Here is an 18,782-nt window from a genome sequence, read left to right as displayed (position 1 = left end):
TCACCTCGGCCGAGAGCGCAGCTCCGTCCCGCAGCCCCGGCGCCGCCCCCGCCGCTCCCACCGCCGGACCGGACCGAGATGCCCCTCCCGGGGCCGCCCCTCAGGTCGGGTCGGGTCGGGGAGACTCCCGGGAAGGACCCGTCCCCTCCCTGAGCCCCGGCGGCGCTCCGCGGAATGACCGCAACCCCCGGCACTGCCGCTTTCGGCCGGGCGCTCTGGGGTTTTTAATTCCCACTGTGCCACTTAAAATTGTCCCAAGGATTTTTTTTTTTTGTCCCCCCCGTCTCGCTCTCTCCTTTCTAATTGCAGGAGTTTGTGCTCTACCCCGCGGCCAGGTAACCCGAGCCGACCCCTCGCAGTTGTACCTGTGTTGTCTCGCTCGAGTAGCGATGCGTGGCAGCGTGACCCACCCTGGCCAGAGACATCCCGACATCAGGAGCCGCCAATTACGGGCAGGAGGAGGAGGGGAAGGCGGAAGCTTCCCACACCTGTTGACGCCAGGGGAGATCTTACACTAAAGATGGGGAACTGAAATTTGTAGTAAAAAAAAAAAAAAAAAAAAAAAAAAAAAAAAAAAAAAAAAAAAAAAAAAATGCAGCCCGTATCTGAACTTCTGAACTGCTGACGTGTAGCAAAGCAAGTTTCAAATATTCCCTCAAGCAGGAGGAACTTTTCTGTTAAATTCCTGACAATGATTGCTTAACAAGTTCTTAATGAGTATGAACAAAGAAGGAAAATTTGGGCTTTCATTTAGAAAAGCACCACTGACTGCTAGGCTGCTGTAGGGTGGAGTAAATTGCATTGGAATTCACCAGAGATTTTGCGAAGCAGTTTAGGTGATACAACTAAGAATGGTTTAGATATTCCTACCTGGAGCAAGTGTTAAACATGGGTTCTTTAGAGATGCCTTCCAGCTCCGTGTTTTGTTTCCCACGACATTTATGTGTTACTAAGGTGTTACAAATGTTGTACCTGTGACAAACCTTTCCACCACAGAAATACTGACATTGCTGCAAACAAAAACGCTTTCCCCGCAATCAAGTAATCTGTCCCCACCAATAATGCGTTAGTTCTTTTATCAGAGCAGGTCTTAATCAAATTTTAAGTTAAAAGAGATTTCAAGATATTTCTGTCTGTGCAGCTGAGCAGAATTTAAATTAATGAGAGAGTTGCAACTGCTGAAGGTGTCAGTGCTCATCCACCTTGGAGCATCCTGCTTAGATGCCATTCCTTGCCTGGTCCCTGGGTGGGAGCAGCCCTCGGATGCAGGGAGAGGCAGGATGGGGTTTGTGAAACCCATGGGAGCATTCAGAAGTCAGCAGCTGGATCGTGGGGGCTCGTAGGGCAAGCGCAGTACCTGCACCACCGCCACACGCAGACACCCCGTGGGGAGGTGACAAGGTGGAGAAGGAGGGTCTGGAGCTCACATCTCTCTCCATAAGAGTTCCAGAGCCAGCATTTATGTCCCCTGGGGTTACTACAGCAGGGATGGTAAAATCTTAGTTTCTGGACATGGAGATGTAGCCAACCAGCAGGATTCAGATCACACGTGTGCCTCCGGGCTGTTTTACCATCAGTTCCTGCAACTTGAAGCGGGGGCAGTACTCACAGGTCTGGGCTGAGGTATGCGGGGTCTCAGCGAGCCAAGTCGGGGTCTGGGAAGCAAATAATCTACCCCAAGTCCCCGTGGAGAGCGTAACAAGGTGTAAATCACTCTCCAAAGCATCCGGCACAGCAGTGGCATCATCACCTCTGAGCTAGTTTGACAGCTGCTAATCGGCTGCATAAAATAGTTTTCAATCTTTTGGTCCGGATTTTGTTTGATGAGCAGTTTCCTATGTGGTCTGTCACCCGGTGAGGCGACTCCCGTGTGACCTGGGAGGGGAAATATGCTGGGGAGGGGTTGCTGTGACAATACAGGTGGCTCGTCCTCGTCCCTGCTTCAAATAAGGCAGCGAGCAGGCTGAGCCCTGCAGCCAGCCAGCAGATCTCACAGATATTATATATCCCAGATATAGATATATCCTGAGCCCTCGCAGGATCAGCCTCCCAGGTGCTTTATGTACCATTTCCTTGGAGGACAGGTTCAGCCCAGTTGTTCACGGAGCTGCACATTTTACCAGTGTGGTAAATGGGTATAAATAACCGAGGGCAGTCTCCTGCAGGCACAGCAGGTCTGGTGCTCCTGCCTTTCCATCCAGCAGCTCTTTCTGGATCATGTCAGGGAGCGGCTCGTCCTGGGGTGCTGCAGGTGGTGACTCTGGCTGGGCTGAAGGACACTCACACCTCCTCTCCTCTCTCATGCTTTTCGGCCTCAGCTGTTGTCTTGCTGTCTCTTCTGACTTTGCTTTTAGCCAAACAGAATTTTTTCCTCCCTTTGGAAAAGGAGATCAAACCCTCTTGTGATGCTGCCAGCAGCCCTTCTCTGATGTTCTCCTGCCAGGAGCCAGATTGCAGAGTGAGACCCATAAAACCCTGCATTTTTTTGTGCCATGGTATTCCCTATCAGTCTCAATGGGATGGACACTGGGGTATGTTCCCATTTCCAGTTTTTTTTTTTTTTTTTTTTTTAATCAAGTTTCTGTGAGAGGAAAGAAGAATAAAACCAGTAAGTAGCTTTGCTTGCAGACACTCACACCTTGAATTTCCCAAGCCTCTAATAAGAGCTTTTCTTTTTAAAAAATGAAGTTGGCAGAAACAGAGAAATCCTTTTAGAGGCATTAGGACATTATAATATTTATTGTTCAGTGTGCACCAACCCTGGTGTATGCACTCTGATACATTTTGCCAGTTGAGTCAGGCATGATAATAAACATCATGTCCAGCAAGTGGATTAATAATGGAGATGTGATGTGAGAGAAATTGGAGCACTGAGGGAAATTGGAACAGTGTGGTACCTTCAGAGAGAAGGCAGGATGGCTGTTACATAATTTAAACCCAAAGTGAGGTGTTCTACCACGGACAAAAGGCCAGCAGACCCCTGCTCTGCACAATAATGGCCTAGCTGCAGCTTTCTCCCCATTCCAAGAATCCCTAAGAGCAACTCCCCTGTAACTACAGCTGGCAGCAGGGAGACCTGGAAACATTTGAGTATATGGAAATTAAGTACTTGTTTGTCCCTTTCTGCAGGAGCCTGAGATTGCAAAAGCTTTCCCTGGCCCAAGCCCAAAGTTAGAGTACTGAATTAATCATTACCACTAAATTGGTTGGATCATATTGTAAAGTGTCATGCTGATTGTATCAAATAATTTTAATTTCTATCACATTTAAATAGATTTAACCATATTCAAATGCCATTTCAAAAGGAGTATTTGTTTTGAGTTGGAGGGAAAATGTTTGTGTAGAAAGTGTCAAATTTGTAACATTTTTGTGTATTTTTAATTCACCTCACCATATTTCCTTTTAGTTTCAATACTCATTAAAAGTCATTTCTTCCTGCCAGAACCCCAGTTTGAAAGAAATGCCAGAAAGCCCTGAATCACTGGAAAATCCCAAAGTAACTCCACCAATTACAGCAATGGATGAATTTCATAGCTACAAATAAGAGCCCAGACCTGTAACGCTGTGGTCAGTAAGCACTGCCAGTTCCCATAAATCAGGTGGTTCTGATTCGGGTACTGAGATCAAGTTACAAAAGCCCAGTGTTTGACTGCCCCCACCTCTCTGTTTACATTTATTTGTAAACATTTGTTTCTTGTCAGACTGATGTTACCATTCACGCCATAAAGTGGAGTTTTCCTGAAGGCAGGGAAGTAACTGCAGCATGTGAGACAAAATGCTTTGTGCTTCATACTTAACCCACCGTGGGGTGTGGAGGTAAATAAGGCAGCGAGAACACCCTAAATCCAACTGGCGACTGTGTTCTTACATAAATAAAGGTCTTTGTAAGCCTTTTGTTCCTCCTTGGTCCTTAAGGATATTTGCTGTATTGCAGCAGTTCATGGCTCATCAGATGTGAATCACTCTACTCAGAGGCTATTTGGAAGTAAAATACATTTAGGACTATAAACAGATGCGAAAGTCCATTTCCAGAAAACATGCCTGGCTCATTATTGATGCAGGGCTGCTCCTCCAAGGTGCTAATGCAAGAAAGAAGATGGTCTAGTCTGAGTGCTGGAGCTTTGCGGAGTTGGACATTTTCATTTAAATGTTTCCTCTTGAAAAAGGTGAATCATTTTGATATGAAACCTGTACCAGTCTGAAAGCAGCATGTGACTGAGATTTCGGAGTCACCAAACTAGCCTGTGAAACAAACAAACAAACAAATCTTCAGGTAGAGGAATAGGCATGGGTACATTGCGTGCTCATCAGCCGGATCACAACAATAATTTAACAGAGGTTTTTTCTTCCTTTGTGTGGTGCAAGGGGTTTCGTGTTTGTCTGGCTGAATTCCAGCAGACCTGTCTGGTTTTCTTGTTGGTAGCATCCCTCCTTAGTCCCACTTAGGTCCACTCTGCTCTGCCTGGGCAGAGCTCCAGACTCCTGAGCCAGAGACCAGAGTCCAAATCTCAGGTATCAGCAGATGCTTAAGCACTGACTTTGCCAGGTGCTAGAGGTTGCCCTATGAGCCAAAAATCCCACAACACTTATGTAAAGCAGAAACTACTCATCCCCAGAGAAATTTATTTCACTATGGGATGGGGCACGAGAGCAGGATCAACAAACTCACCAAAACACCAGGGAAAAACAGATCCACGGAAGATTTTCACTCCCCCTGAGACAACCAATGCCAGCACACAGCACTTGCCGAGTTTAGAGTGAGTGTTTAACCGGTGAAATAGAGTCCTGTTGTTCACATTCAGAACTGCCGGTGTTTACTGAGGTTTCTCGGGTTTCCACCAGGCTGTGGGTGGCTGAGTTGATTACGGAACATTTTCTGCAGCTCATCCTCTCCTTAAAGCTTAATGGTCTTTCAAACATCCCCAGCGTCCTTCCTGGCCATTGTGTCAGGTGAAATGTTGTTTGATCTCCATTTGAAAAGCAGAATTAGTAGCGGGGGTGCAATATTTGCCTGTTACCTATAATCATTCATCCTTAGCCACCCCGGGACTGATAAGGAAGGAGGAGCGGGCAGGAAAACCGGAGCGGTTTTCTGTAGTAGCCATGGAGTCGGTAAACACGGCAGGGCTCTTAGTCCTGAGCCGTGCTGAGGTGTGTGCTCACCTGCCAGCAGGCAGGACTGCCCTAAAGCCACAGGAGGAGAGAAAACACCCTTGCTACAGCAGCAGGGTAGGAGTAGGGATCAATCACACTGCTGAAATAAAGAGGGTCTATGCCTTTATTAGTGTTCAGCCCCAGCTTTGCAGGGGGCTCGACACGGAGCTCTCCCCTGCTGTTGTAGCTGTCCCGGTAGCCGAAGCGGGAGGATGCGTGCAGCGTCTGTCCCTGGAGTCTCCGTGGCACATTGGTAGCTGGAGGTGAAGAGGTGTGCAGTCTGTATCTGAAGCCCCAGCAGACAGTCCTCTCTCCTGTCCTCTCTCCTGTCCTCTCTCCTGTCCTCCTGGGACACTGGTAGCCGAAAGGTGAGGGAATGTGCAGAGGCTGCTGCCAAAATCCAGCAGCAGCTATCCCTCTCCTTCCCTCCTGGCAACACCAGGAAGTGTGTATCCTTTGCTCCTGCTTCCCACAGCCCAGTCCAGTCTGGTCCTCTGCAGGTTATGGTGACAGGTCAAACACAGACGAGGGATGGGGTTCCCTTTTCCCCAACCAGCACACCCATCCAGCCCCCTCCACTGTGCCCAGTCTTCAATTTAGGGGTGTTTTCATCCCCAAAACCCCCTCCCTGCCCTGGGAGCAGCAACAGTGGGGACTTCCCTGCAATGCATCAGCACTGCCAGCCCAGATCTCCCCCCTGGAGCCATCCCTTGCTGAGGACAGAGCCCCTGCGCCAGCCTCTTTCCAGCCCTGGTACTCTGTGAGTAGAGGCACCTAAAAAAGGCAGCTCCAGCTCCTTCCAGAGTGGCTGAGTGGGAATACTCCCAGTGTGGCTAGCAGGCAGCTGCAGCATGGCCAGGCTGGTCTCTCTTGGTGAATCCTCCCCTTGTCCTCCCTGTTCCCTAAACACTTCCAGGGCTGCTCTTCTCCAACCAGAAACACCACGGGCATGGACAAAGCCTCTCCTGTGTTTTACAGCCCTTCTGCTCTGCTCAGCTCCATGGCCAGCGCTGTGGCCAGGCACTACTTGCTGCCCAGGGCTGGTGCTCCTGCCCAGGGCACAGCCACCCCACTGCCCCCACAGCTGGAAATGGCCCTGCCAGCACCCCTGGGGAGGGAGAACCATCCAAAAACCATGAGAGAACTGGAATAAAAAATGGCACAGAGACCTGCAGGGAAGAGAGGCTTTGCCGAGGACGGGGCACAAGGGCTGGGAGCTGCTCCCAGCAGCTGCCCTCACACACAGGTTACCTACTGCCAGTCCCTTCTGTTCACCCTGCAGGGAGCTGCAGACCCCTGGGAAGCAGCTCCCAAAATTGCAGGGAATTAAATCAAACAGGAACTGACCTGGGGCAGCCTCTCAGCATGCCAGGCTGGGAACCATGACAGCTCCAAAGGGGCTTTCCAGTGCTCTCCCTGAAGTGGCTGCCAGCACATCAGGAGAAGGAGCCCGTGCTCTCAGCTGTCATGGTCATTGCATCCAGAGGTGCCCTTACATGCTCACTAATCTGTAAAAATAACAGTGGAGACCCCTCCTTCCCTCCTGGGGCCTTGAGGACACCTGAGACAAATCAGGCACAGGAGCATCTTCAGTTCCCAGCTCTTAGCTTCCAAATTTTGGACATTGAGGATTTCTCTCAGGCACCGATGGCTCAGTGCTGGATGCAGGTTTGTGTCCCAGCTGGAGGTCTAGAGTGTGATCTCAGCCACCCAGAGGCATCTGCTTGTTTCCCCTTATTGGCTGACCTTATGGTTTTCCCCCAATAAATCAACGAATCAACACGATTATTACAGTACAAAAGAATATGTGCTTGGATTTGCACAACATATTTGGATAATCTGGCCAGGGTTTGGCTTGTGTGCCCTGAGTTCCTGTAGTTAGCACAAAGCTGCTGCACACCTGCACAGTGCACCTGGCTAATTCTGCTTGTTCTTTTCCACTCCAGAGCCCAGCTCTCCTCCCTGCTCCAACAGGATTCTCTGGGATAACACCACCCACAGGAGTCTCCTCAGTGGGTTGATCCAGCTGCTCTGTACCCCGCTGACCCCTGCAAGAGCACCTCCTCAGCATCCCTGTGTGTCCAGAGGGTATCCCAGATGCAGGGACAGAACATCTCATTGCACACATCTTGGTCCTGCACAGGACACTGCCCCTCAGGCCTTCCTACAGCTCCCAGCTCTGCAGCTCCAGCTGTCCCCTCTGTCCCACCCTGCAGGAATGTCACGGGGTGTTGGAACTCAAAACTTCTCTCTGACATTTTTGGAGGTTCCAGGCCCTGGTCAGAAGCATTTGAGACCCTGGCAGGCAGCTGGAAACAGCTGTGATTTTGAGTTTGAGCCATGGAATGATTTACCAACTTTGCAGGAAGAACAAGAAGTCACAAAAGTTTAGATATTATAGTAGAAGTAGTTACAAAGTAGAGGGAAGAATTTTTTAGTGCTGTACAGGGTGGTTTTAACACCTGTATGGGGGGGGGGTTTACTTTGTACATGGGGGTCAGATGTTTTAAGATGGAGGAATTCTTGGCTGGTCTTGTCCTTCCTCTTTCTTCTTCCTTACCTCCATGTTCTTGGTGATGTTGGCACTCACAGATTGGCTTAGTAAAAAAGCACCATTTATTACAGATAGTAGGTATTGGGGAAAAACTGTAACCATGTAACACGTAATGTACCATATAAAAGACAGCAGCAGCCCTGGGCAGGGGAGAGAAGAAGAAGTTGGGAGTAAGAGAGGATGTCAGGGTGTGTGTGTGCCTCTGCCTGAGCTCACAGCAGCCTGAGAAGAAAATCTTTTAAACAGCTTACAATAAACTGCCTTGAGACCGAACAACAAGAGGCTGCTGAGTTTTCTTTGGAAGCACGGGTTGGAGGAGAGACTGTTCCACCACATGGAACTCCTGAACCAAGCCTGGGTTCTGTCAACGAGGCTCCTGGGGAACGCAGCCAAGGAGCTCCATGGCACGCCCCAGGTGATCCCGCCTGTCCTGCCCCAGGAGGCAAATCACTTCACCTGCACAACCTAATGGCAGCTAATCATGGCATGGTCCACTGGCTGCCTGGTCAGGCTGCCCCTTCCAAAGGCCTTGGAAAAACACTGGGTGTTTGGAACAGCGGTGATGACTACAAATGCCTGCCTTGCACAGCTCTTCCTGGTGAAACAAGTGTGAGAAATAAAAAAAAAAAAAAAAACCAACAAAAAGAACCCAACAAAATAAGGAGCAGCAGCAAAGTTTTCGATTTCCTAATCCTCAAATCCCTCCCTCATTTAAAAGAAAAAGCATTTTTTTGTGAAGAAAAATTAAGGAAAGGCCGAGGGGCAAAAAAGTAGAAAAGAAAAGCCACTGATTCCTGTGTGCCTGAGAGTTTTTTTTCAGGATATGGATTTTGAGGGGTGCTGTGTCTCAAGCTGGGAATCACAACAATATACAGGGAATTGGCTCTTCTTGCTTTGTCCTGAGAGCAGAGAGAGACGTGGAATTATTTTAAGGCCACTTGCACAATGATGTGTGGGCCTGCATATGCCATTTTCTTCCCTCTCCTAATGATGCCAGGGGATCACCTCACCCAGGAATATGAAACCATCTGGAAAACATCATCCAGTGCATTATTCCCCATGCCAGAGGGATATTTATAGATAAAGTAAATAATGTTGTCACAGTTCAAACAAATAAGGATTGTGACAACATTATCCAAAATATATTATTCAAATAAGGAGAGGCTGCAAGGTAGTGGTGTGTCTCCTCCCCATCTCTGTGCTTGGCTTTGCCCCAGGAGGGGCCAGCTGGGATCTTTTAAGTCCCTTCCAACCCAAACCATTCTATGATTCCATGATCCTTCCAAATTCAGACAGTTTTGGAGAGCAGGTGGGAACAGTCCAACCAGTCCCTCACAGGACCAGAGTCCCTCTAAGCTCCTTGCCCAAATCTGCTCCACAAAACCATGTAATGCTCAAAAGGCTGTATATTTTTGAATCAAAATAGGCTCATTTCAAAGGAGTTTCTCACAAGAGAAACTTGTTTAGCTTCTCCTCAGCTGGATCTAACCCACTGAACAAAATACTGCCTTTGCCTTTAAAAGGAAAATTCATCGAGCAAGTTCAGGCCAGCTCTCATGACAGGCTTCCAAAATTTATTCATGGAAAATTAAATATTCTCTTTAGATAGGCAAATAGGTACATATCTGTGTCACCAAAGTAGTTTCAGTCTCTCCGTTTGTAAACTAATGGATATAATTCCCTTTGCAGCACTACCCAGCGTGGCTCCAGGCTGTGATGTTATTATGGTCATGGAAACAAAATGAAAAGCACGTGGCTGACCTTTCCCAGCTCAGGTCTGTCTTCCCAAAGGAAATATGTAGAATACAAACCACCTGGTTTATCCTGTATTTCCTTCCCATTGGAGGTTTATCTCATCATTCCCAGGAGTGTAGGAAATTCTGTTTCAACACAGCCTCTTCTTGTCCACTGGACCTGTGCTGGAATCACAGAACAGAATATTCCCAGCTGGAAGGGACCCATATGGATCATCAAGTCCAGTTGAGGGAGGGAAGTTTTGGGTTTGGGACCCTTGGGATGTGGCCCTTTGCAAATGGCAGAGAAACAGTGATGAACCCCATGCTGGGGGACATAAAGCAGGTAGCAGAGAGGAGAGGTGGGAGAAATGTTCCCTGACAGTTTTGGAGTTTAAGCAGGCATCAGAGTTCTATAATATGGATGCCCTCATGTTTGTGTTTCAGTTTGGGTTTTTTGTGCCCTGTATTCTGTACTGCTCTTCCAGAGCAGGGCAGTATCTTCAGCTGGAGAATAACAAAACAGTTGTTATTACTTCATCTTCTAAAACCAGGACTACATCTTTCATGTGCTTTGGGCTGTGTTCAGATGCAGCAGTTTGTGGACTGAAAGAAGGAGGATGTTGGAATCGAGAAGAAAGGATTTACTCCTTGGTGTTCAGTTGTCCGCAGTTTGGGAGAGGAGAAGCAATTATGAACAATTCCAGTGCCTGACAGTGCACAGAGCCAGTCCATCCTCCTGGGATCCACATTCTGTTCTGCTGTAGTTAGGTGTCAGATTCAAAAAGCTGGAGTCTTTGTTCTTTTTGGCAAAACACTGGACTTTCCATCCAGCATCTTGTATTTCTGCTGGGTGACAAAATGACAGAAAATTCTTTCTGCAGGATCTTGTATGAAGTTCCATCTTTTTCTCTGCAAATTATCTTGGTTCAGGCTCAATGTATGGATGCAGGAAGATGCAGGGGAGCAGGGAAGAGCTGGCACTAAGTGTGTCAGTGCTTGTCCTGCTGTTGTCTCCTGTTGGAACTCAAAATGTCCCTCAGACATTTTTAGAAGTTCCAGGCCCCAGTCAAAAGCTTTTAAGACCCTGGCAGGCAGCTGAAAACAGCTGTAATTTTAAGTTTAAGCCATAGAATGATTTACCAACTTTAGAAGAAGAACAGAAAGTCACAAAAGTTTAAATATTATAATAAAAATTGTTACAAAGTAGAAGAAAGGATTTTTTAGTATTATACAAAGAAGTTTTAACACCTATACAGGAGGGTTTTTACTTTATACATAAGAGTCAAAAGTTTTAAAAGAAAGAAATTTTTAGCTAGTCCTGTCCTTTCTCTTTCTTCTTCCTTACCTCCATGTTTTTAGTAATGTTAACACTTACAAATTAGTTTAAAATAAAAAAACACCATTTAATATAAATAATAAGTATTAAAGAAAAACTATAAACATTTATCACATAATATACCATATAAAATAAAAACAACAAAAAGCAAGAAAAAAATAAAAAAAAAACACAAAAAAAAGTGTCAAAAGTGTGTATACCTCTACCTAAACTACTAACCAAACCACAATAACAACAAAAAAAATTTTCAAATAATTTATAATAAACTATCTTAAAACCAAACAACAAAAAACTACTAAGTTTTTATTTAAAAACACAAGTTAAAAAAAAACCCCAACTTTTCCACCACACAAAACCCCTAAACCAAGCCTAAATTCCATCAGTCTCCTTAAAAAGAGAGCCTCAGATCAGATCCCAAGCACTTCCAGGATGTGCTTGGCACACATACAAACCTTTTGCTGTCTGCTCAGAATGCCAATTTTCTCTCTTCTCTCTCTGAAGCTTGCAGTCCTGAAATGGAGCACCTTCCCCACAACCAGCATGGAACACACCTGTAGCTCAGTCACCTTTCTCCTAGGGAACCAGGGTGTGGCCATGGCATTTGTGTGCTGCAGTCTCACTGCCTTGCCAGATTTTAGGCCCTGGAGGCTCTTTCCACATTCCCTAAACGGATGGAAAAGCAAAAACTCAAAATTGATGATGATTAAACACAGCTTTCTGATACTATGTAAATAATTTTGATTCTTAGCCTATGAGTTACAGGCATTTCTAAAAAACTTCAGACTTTCTTTCCAGCAATCCTATCCATCTGAAAGCAGGTGCATTTAAAAACAGGTCTTCTGTGTGGTAGCTACATAAAAAATTAAAACCAGTGTGTTCTGCCTTATGTAGCCTGTTTTGTTTTGTTTTGTTTTGTTTTTTTTTCCCCACAAGTTCTTCAAACCAGGTAACAAAAGTGGTTTAGTTCTATTCAGTCAGGTTCAGTGCGATTTTAAAAATCCTGTTGCAGAGCCGCACTGTTTCAGGCTGCATGGTATCAATAAATACTTCATTAGACAGGAGTGTTCTTTGGAACTTCAGTCATTGGAATGTTCTTCTCAGTCCTAGCTTTTAACAGCTTGTTTCTATGAAATCTAAACTTCTACAACTGGGATTTGGCATGCTTAATTTGTTCAGCATATGAACCATAGGTACCAGCTCAGTCAATAAACAACTCTTTTTCACTGTAATTTTTTCCACCTTCTTGTATCTTACTGCATTTTAGTCTTTCATTCCAGGTAATTATTTTTTAAACAAACAAACAAACAAACAAACAGCAGGCAAAACTGCATTTCCTATGGGGCACATTTAGAATGTATCCATGTTATCAGAGTTGTAGAAGTGTGTCAATTTCTACAGAAGAAAAGATCCAGCTTTTGCCTCAAGATCACATGGATTTACTTGAATGATGCAGAGTAAATTTTCTTTCTGAATTGCTCAAAAAAAAAAAAAAAATTAAATGCTGTCTTGTGAAGCTGGATTAGCCCAGAGTGAGACACCAGGCTGCAGTTCACAGGACAGCCATTATACATGGGAATCACCAGGGTGTGTTTCACATCTGGAGCAGGGAGAGGCTCACATCTTTCTTTCCTTCTTCCTTCCTCCCTTCCTCTTCTTTTTCCTTTGTCCTGCACTGTGACGGTATTTCTTTGTCCATCTGTTCTGGTTTGAAAACAAAACCAGTGAGACACTCCAGAAATACAATTTATTAGGAAAACTGAAAAAGAAAACAAAATGCATGCAATAATACAAAAGAAAAACTACTGACAGAGTCAGAATACAACCTGACAGCCTTTTTGGTCAGGGTGTTGGTAGCAGTCCATATTGGAATGGCTATAGTCCTCCAGGGGAAAAGCTGAGTCTGGTGTCCCAAAAACCCAGATTATATCAGGTAGGAATGCTCGGCTTCACCCTCTGGACGCAGCATCTCACAATAGGATGCTGTAACTTTTATCAGTCATGCAGTGACATTCAATAGCCCATTAACAGCAGATATCTCCCCAGAGGGAGAACTGGTTATGAAAGAGATAAGGAAAACTGCCCACTTAACAGAAGATAACTGCCATGGAATACATCTTGCCTTGCCATCTGGGACACCATCTCACTGTCCTTTTGCCTGTACCTGTCTGCATCTGCTGCTCATCCTTCTCCCTCGCTGTATTCTTCTCTTCATAACCCTCTGTCCTGCTGCCCACCCCTCTCTTTCTCCATTCCTCTGCTACACCTTCCCCCCACACCCACCTGCTGTGGTCATTTTCTCTCTCTGTCCTTGCTTCTCTCTTTGTATCCTTCTGTCTTTCCTGTGTGTTTATCACTCTTTTTATTTGTCCTTCTCCTGTTTCTTTTTATCCCCTGTTGCTCTGTCCTGCTCCCTGTGCCATTGTTTCTCACTGGATCCTTCTGTCCCGTTCCCCGTCTGTATTCCTTTTTAATTCCTCTCTGTCGTGCTGCCCATTCCAGTTGTTTTTATTTCATCTCCATCCTGCACCCTGCCCCCAAGCCATGGGACAGCCACCAGCCTGTGACAGTGACCCCTGCGCTTCAAGGTCCCTTCCAACTCAGGCCATTCCAGGATCCATGGAAAAACTGCAATATCGCCATGTGAACGAACAAAGTTTATAAATATAGGAAAGTTTGATAACACTTGAGTTTTGTTGACGTATCTATTAATGATTGTTAAATCATGTGGGGAGATAACAGGACAGATAGGAAAATGCAGTTTGTCCCCCACGCTTGTTTTTCTTTCTTTATTTATGCTCATGTACATGTTTATCATGTTTATATAGATATGTGTATTATTTTACATATGTTTATGGGTGAGACACACAGTCTTTATGAATCTGCCAGGCTCTGGGGAGATTTAATTCCTCAATGGCACAGGGAGCAGGACAGAACAAGAGGGAATAAAAAGGAACATAAGAAGGACAAATAAAAAGAGTGGTAAACACACAGGAAGGACAGAAGGATACAAAGAGGGAAGCAAGGACAGAGAGAGAAATGATGATTCCAATGCATATCATGTTAGGCATTGGTATAGTGTGGGGTGTTACTGAGTATTACCTAAATGGATGCTTTAAGTGAGAGGGCCTAAATCTAGGAAATGAAACTGTTTGTCTGTCCCACATAAGTTACAAATATCTCCAGTGTTGTGTTGTTGTCCTTTGGTTTAATAAGAGTGAGTTTTCTTGCGCTACTGACTTACATAAAACAACTGCAAAATACTGGCATAAAGCTCCACTTTACAGCGTTTTAGAGTTGTCATTTTTTGATATGGTCTCATTCTCTCAGAGCAAAGTTCATAACAATTACAGTAGATGTTTTACAGTGTTGAACACTTTTTTCTTCATTCCTGTCAACAGTTACTTCTCTCCACCTGTACCAACCCTTGTGATGGTTTATGTGGGCTGGTTTGGCTTTTTTAAAGAAAATATTTATGGCCATTTTTGTCCACAGTGTTTTTGCCTTTTACTAACAATTTCCAATTAATTAAACCTTAAATTTATTCTTTTATATTATACATATGTATTTTTTTCTATGTATAATCTTTGTTATCTGATAATTATATTTCATGTTCAATCCCTCCTCATAATTTTCATATGTTTTTCACGTTCAGTCCATGTCCTTTTGGTGCCTTATTTTTATTTATTTTGTTATATTATTTGCCTCATTTCTTTTCATATCAATACAATCTTACTAAACCTGTCCAGAATCTACTGTATTGCTGTGCTTGTGAAATGCGTCTGTGGGTAATAATGGACTAATTTTGTCAGTGAAACCCTGTTCCCATAGAAAGCACTACAAAGGCAGAAGCTCATCCCCAAAGGCAGAGGCGTTTCTATGGCCCAGCTCCTGCTGCCCGCACCTTTGGGTGCTGCTGAGGAGCACCAGCAGATGGGGCTGGAACACTGCGAGAGAGACTTGGGAGCGGGAATGTAATCTTTCATTTGTGAAGGGTAAAAGCAGAGTGGTGCCAAAAATCCCTGCTGGTTCACACCAGGCTCTGCAGGCTGGTGGAGGACTCTGGTCGCTGGGTTCTGGTTTCCCCTAGCACTGACCTACCCCAGAGATGCACTCTGAAGCTGGAAACCTTCAATAAGCAAAGTTCCCAAAAAGCCAGACTCAGAGGGCAGGACTGTGGGCAGGGGGAGAGGCCCAGGCTGTTCATTCCCAGCCTCTCCTTCCCCTGCCAGGGTGGGGACAGAGTGGAATCACACCCGCCTGTGCCTCCCTGCTCCTGCTTCCCCAGGCTGTGGCTCTGTGAGGAATGGCTGTGCCCACCCTTGGCCCTGCCCTGAGGGTGCCTTCAGCAGCACAGGAAGGGCTTCAAGGCCTCGTGGTAGCCACTCCTCTGCTGCCTTCAAAGCTGTACTGGGAAATGTGCAACATTAGCAAACCATTTTAAATGGGGCATTAAAAGCTTTGCAGTGGTTAGGCGAACTCAAAGAAAAAAACCTGCACTTTCTGATGTACCCCGTATCTGTGCTTTCCTCTCTTGCCAAAGCTGCTGGATGTTGGATTGGAGGTGTATCCATATTCCCCAGGAGAAGCTGAAGATGGCACAGAGGAAGCAGTACAGATAACCCTGAGGCTCCCTCATAATGTGATTTATTTTAAAGTGCCTGTGGTATCCCAATGGGATCCTGCAGGTATGAACTTAGGACATAAATTTATTTTAAATTTCAATAGTGGAATTTATACCTGAGTTGGACAGTTGTTATAATCCAGCTGCAAAGATAAGGGCCAACTTGGAACCCAAAAATAGTTTTGGAACTCGAATGTTAATTGATTTGGGGATTTTAAGGTTTTTTTATTATTACTTTTTTTGGTTTTGTTTTACTTCAACATTACTAGCAGAAGCCTTCCATGTACATCTTTCCAGCCTCTTTGTGCAGGCCAGAAGTTGAGAACTGATGGCATCAGAAAGATAACCTATGAAGCAGAAGAAACCTTTGGCATGGGTGCCTTTTACACAGTAGCCCTCCTCCAGGATGCTCACCTGAACCTGCCCTATCAGGCCTGGGAATTGCACCCTGCCGGTGTGGATGAAGGACTCTTCACAGTTACTGCAGTCTTTGCAACCATTCAGATACAAATTAAGGTACTGTCAATAATCTCCTAATCATACATTTGCAGTTAAAAAAACCCATTATTATTACAGTGTCCCTGATTAAGAGTTTGGGATGCTTCCACAGGAGCAATTAGAATCCTTTCCAAGCAATGCACTGGTTTTAATTTCACTTCTTTACTATGAGACAGCACCTGTGCATTTGCTCTGCTAAGTTTCAGTCAGAGCTTTGCTACTGCTTTTGTCTTGCTGCATTGAAGCCTGTGGCACCTGTTAGAGAGCTGAAAAGGGTTCCTCTCTCCTCTCAGCTCTACCAAGAGAAATACAGGGATTTCTAGAAGCCTACTCCTTGTTTCTTCTCCAAGTTCAAAGCTACTTGTGATTATCCATCTGTTGATTAGTGCATACATCAGTACACCAGTGTCATTTCTGATTCCTAACAAAGCTGGCTTGCTTAGGAACTGTAAATGAGAGGTCACAGCCCAGAGTAGCAGATGATGTGGGTAATACCCAGCATAGCAAAAATATCAATATTTGAAGCCTAAACCAGAAAGGAGCTTCCATGACCAGTAAGTTGCTTTCACTGGTTTGTACAACAGGATAATCAGTGTATGTTGTCTTCAGTAGTGGTGGAAGAAGAGGAGGTGCTTTCCCACATCACAGGAAAATGGGTGAGTCCTTTTGCCCTCAGAGCAGCTTTGAAAAGAGCTGGAGTGAACATTTTCCCAGCAGGGTACTCTCCCAAGTATGTCCCTGTGCCCAGGAAGGTGAGTGCCGGAGGTTCCTGGTGGTTTTTCTGTTTTTCCCTCGAGTCACCCTTTCCTGCTCTGGGAGCTGCTGTGCTGCCAGCTGAGCCAGGGGCCGAGTAGGGCAGGCCCTGGCACTGCTGTAGCACAGGGACACAGATCTGTGTGTCTGACGTGCACTTGTGCACTGCAGGCTGCCCTGGCAGAACTGAAGGCCTATGAACAGATGGCTCTGCTTGCAGCCGCTTTTGCTTTTGCTCACAGCAAGTGGAATGGAGAAGCAGGGCCGGAGCGAGTCGTGTTCAAGGTTTGTGCAGCCCCAGCAAAGGCCCGGAGCAGAGCAGCACTGACCCTTGCCCAGTTAGACAGGAACAATTCACTGACCCGTGCTGGCTTCAGCCCCTGCCTCAGCTCAGTGTCACAGACTGCCCCGGGAGCTCTCGGGGGTCACAGGGCACAGCCACAAAGACACTTGCTCAGGAAAATGGAGCTGGTGAGTCACCGAGGGAGGCTTTAGCCAGAGCTGTGGTGACAGAGCTTCATGCTCTTCAGAGGCCCCTTGAGAATCAGCACTCTGCTCTGCCAGCTTTCTGAAGAACACCTGGGACTGCCTGACTGCCTGCAGGGTTTCGTTTGCTCCCTGCTGCAAAGGAGGAATAAGCAGCCTCAGTGTTGGTCTGCCTCCACCTGAGAACTAAAACACATGCTTAAAACTTCTCCCAGCCAGACAAACGCTCCCAGGTGTGGCTGGAGAAAGCTGACACACCCCACTGCTGAAGGCTGCAGTGGCTTCCTCGCTCTCAGGTTAAAGGCATGTGACACACAAATATTAGAATTCGTACTCTGAGCACGGCACGGGCTTCACCTCACCGTGCATTTCTTCCCGCAACAGGCAAGGGAACATCTCACAGCAGGCTCTGCCGAAGACAATGACTGGTCTCTTTTTATGTTCAACGGTGAGAAAGTACAAAACCTCAAGCTCGCTGAGACCAGTGATGCTTTTTCAGAAGAGCTGGAAGAAGAGTCTGAATTCCACTCCACACTCTACCATATGCTCAAGGCTTCTGCTGGCAGTGAAGCCATGGATAAGGTGGAAAGAGCTGGCTTCCTGTTTATTGATTCAGTGTATCAGCTGCTCCTTGCTACCAGAGTTTTAGCATACTCTAAATACTGCGTGCTTTCTTTTACAACTTTATTATCAAAAGCTTTCAGTAAAGTTACATTTCAAGTCTTAAATCCTTTTATATTCAAAACATTGAAACAGGTTCTGGAATGCAAACATATTATCTTTGTTCGAGCAAAATAAACTCTTATTCAATTGTGGCTAGACCACCTAGACACATTTATTGTTAGCTATGTTCAAAATTGCTGTTCTATTGTAAACCTCTATAGAACTGAGACTTTTAGCTACTTTTAAAGATGACTTTTGTCAAAATGGGAAAAATATATATATTTTTTTTATTTCAAGTCATGCTTTAAAGAAAAAAAACTCATCTTCCCCCCCCACCCCGAAAAATACCCAGAATCCAACAAAACAAATCCAGACGCGTAACCTTAAATAATGCTTCAGCTCCTGTCCTGCAGAGCCCTGGCAGCAGAGCCAGGGTTATACTGGGGGAGGGCCATTGTGTTGCAGTCGTGTGTAGGGCCACAGCAGCTGCTGCAGAGACCTCCACGAGTCCCCAGTGCCCACGGGGGCTGCATCCGCCGGCCTCTGCAGGGACAGCCCCGTCAGGAAGCTGGTGAGAGCAGCCAGCAGGACCAGGATGGACACAGACACCCAGAGGGTTTTGTTAGCGTTGCAGAAGGAAGCCTTCAAGTGGGATGCCCACGCTGACATCGAGTTGCTCCTGGGCAGGAAAGCACAGAGCCCTTCAGTATCTCCCCAAAAAGTGCAACTCTTCCCACCCCACCCTAAAAGGCCTTAAAGCCAACTACAATCCCACAAACATTGAAAGTGGTAGGTTGTTACTCTTTTGGGAGCTTCTGTTCTGTGCTTAAAACACAGACAAGGAAGCAAATTCTTGATAAGCTCACCCATCCACCCATGCTCCCTGTACTTCACACTGCTTCTAAAGAGAATTCACAACAGCTGCCTTGCAAGAGCAGCAAGAAATCTTGCTCGTAGAAAGCACTGAAAGTCCTGGCCTTT

At 45.9% G+C, this 18,782-nt stretch overlaps 3 protein-coding genes across 18 annotated transcripts in view; 1 reads left to right on the top strand and 2 right to left on the bottom strand.

Annotated features, from left to right (window-relative positions):
- The window catches only part of LOC110475200 (alpha 1,4-galactosyltransferase (P1PK blood group)), a 62,632-nt gene extending 56,211 nt beyond the window's left edge, over window positions 1–6,421 (bottom strand). For 2 of the 14 annotated variants that reach the window (XR_014951933.1, XR_014951929.1), the window contains exon 1: window positions 5–359. Coding sequence is in view for 3 of the 14 variants with exons in the window: in XM_085568866.1 (XP_085424992.1) it covers window positions 366–425 (60 nt within the window). In the remaining 11 variants the exon portion in view is untranslated. The other 12 variants (XM_085568857.1, XM_085568862.1, XM_085568866.1 and 9 more) reach the window with 11 other exon arrangements.
- Window positions 5,104–17,936, top strand: LOC146763357 (dynein axonemal intermediate chain 7-like). The gene is made up of 6 exons (XM_085569106.1): window positions 5,104–5,112; window positions 15,321–15,465; window positions 15,712–15,917; window positions 16,484–16,651; window positions 16,824–16,937; window positions 17,523–17,936. The coding sequence occupies exons 1-6, from the start codon at window positions 5,104–5,106 to the stop codon at window positions 17,934–17,936; spliced, it is 1,056 nt and encodes a 351-aa protein (XP_085425232.1).
- Window positions 17,806–18,782, bottom strand: part of IRAG2 (inositol 1,4,5-triphosphate receptor associated 2) — a 36,380-nt gene continuing 35,403 nt past the window's right edge. For all 3 annotated transcript variants that reach the window (XM_085568855.1, XM_077783187.2, XM_085568854.1), the window contains one exon: window positions 17,806–18,480. In XM_085568855.1, the coding sequence (XP_085424981.1) occupies window positions 18,237–18,480 (244 nt within the window). In that variant the 3' untranslated portion in view covers window positions 17,806–18,236. The remainder of the gene's footprint in view (window positions 18,481–18,782) is intronic.

This window comes from Lonchura striata, chromosome 1A (assembly GCF_050655825.1).
Source record: "Lonchura striata isolate lonStrDom1 chromosome 1A, ASM5065582v1, whole genome shotgun sequence".
Taxonomy (NCBI): Eukaryota; Metazoa; Chordata; class Aves; order Passeriformes; family Estrildidae; genus Lonchura; species Lonchura striata.
The sequence above is the reverse complement of the archived record's forward strand: the minus strand, read 5'-3'. Positions and strand labels throughout refer to the sequence as shown.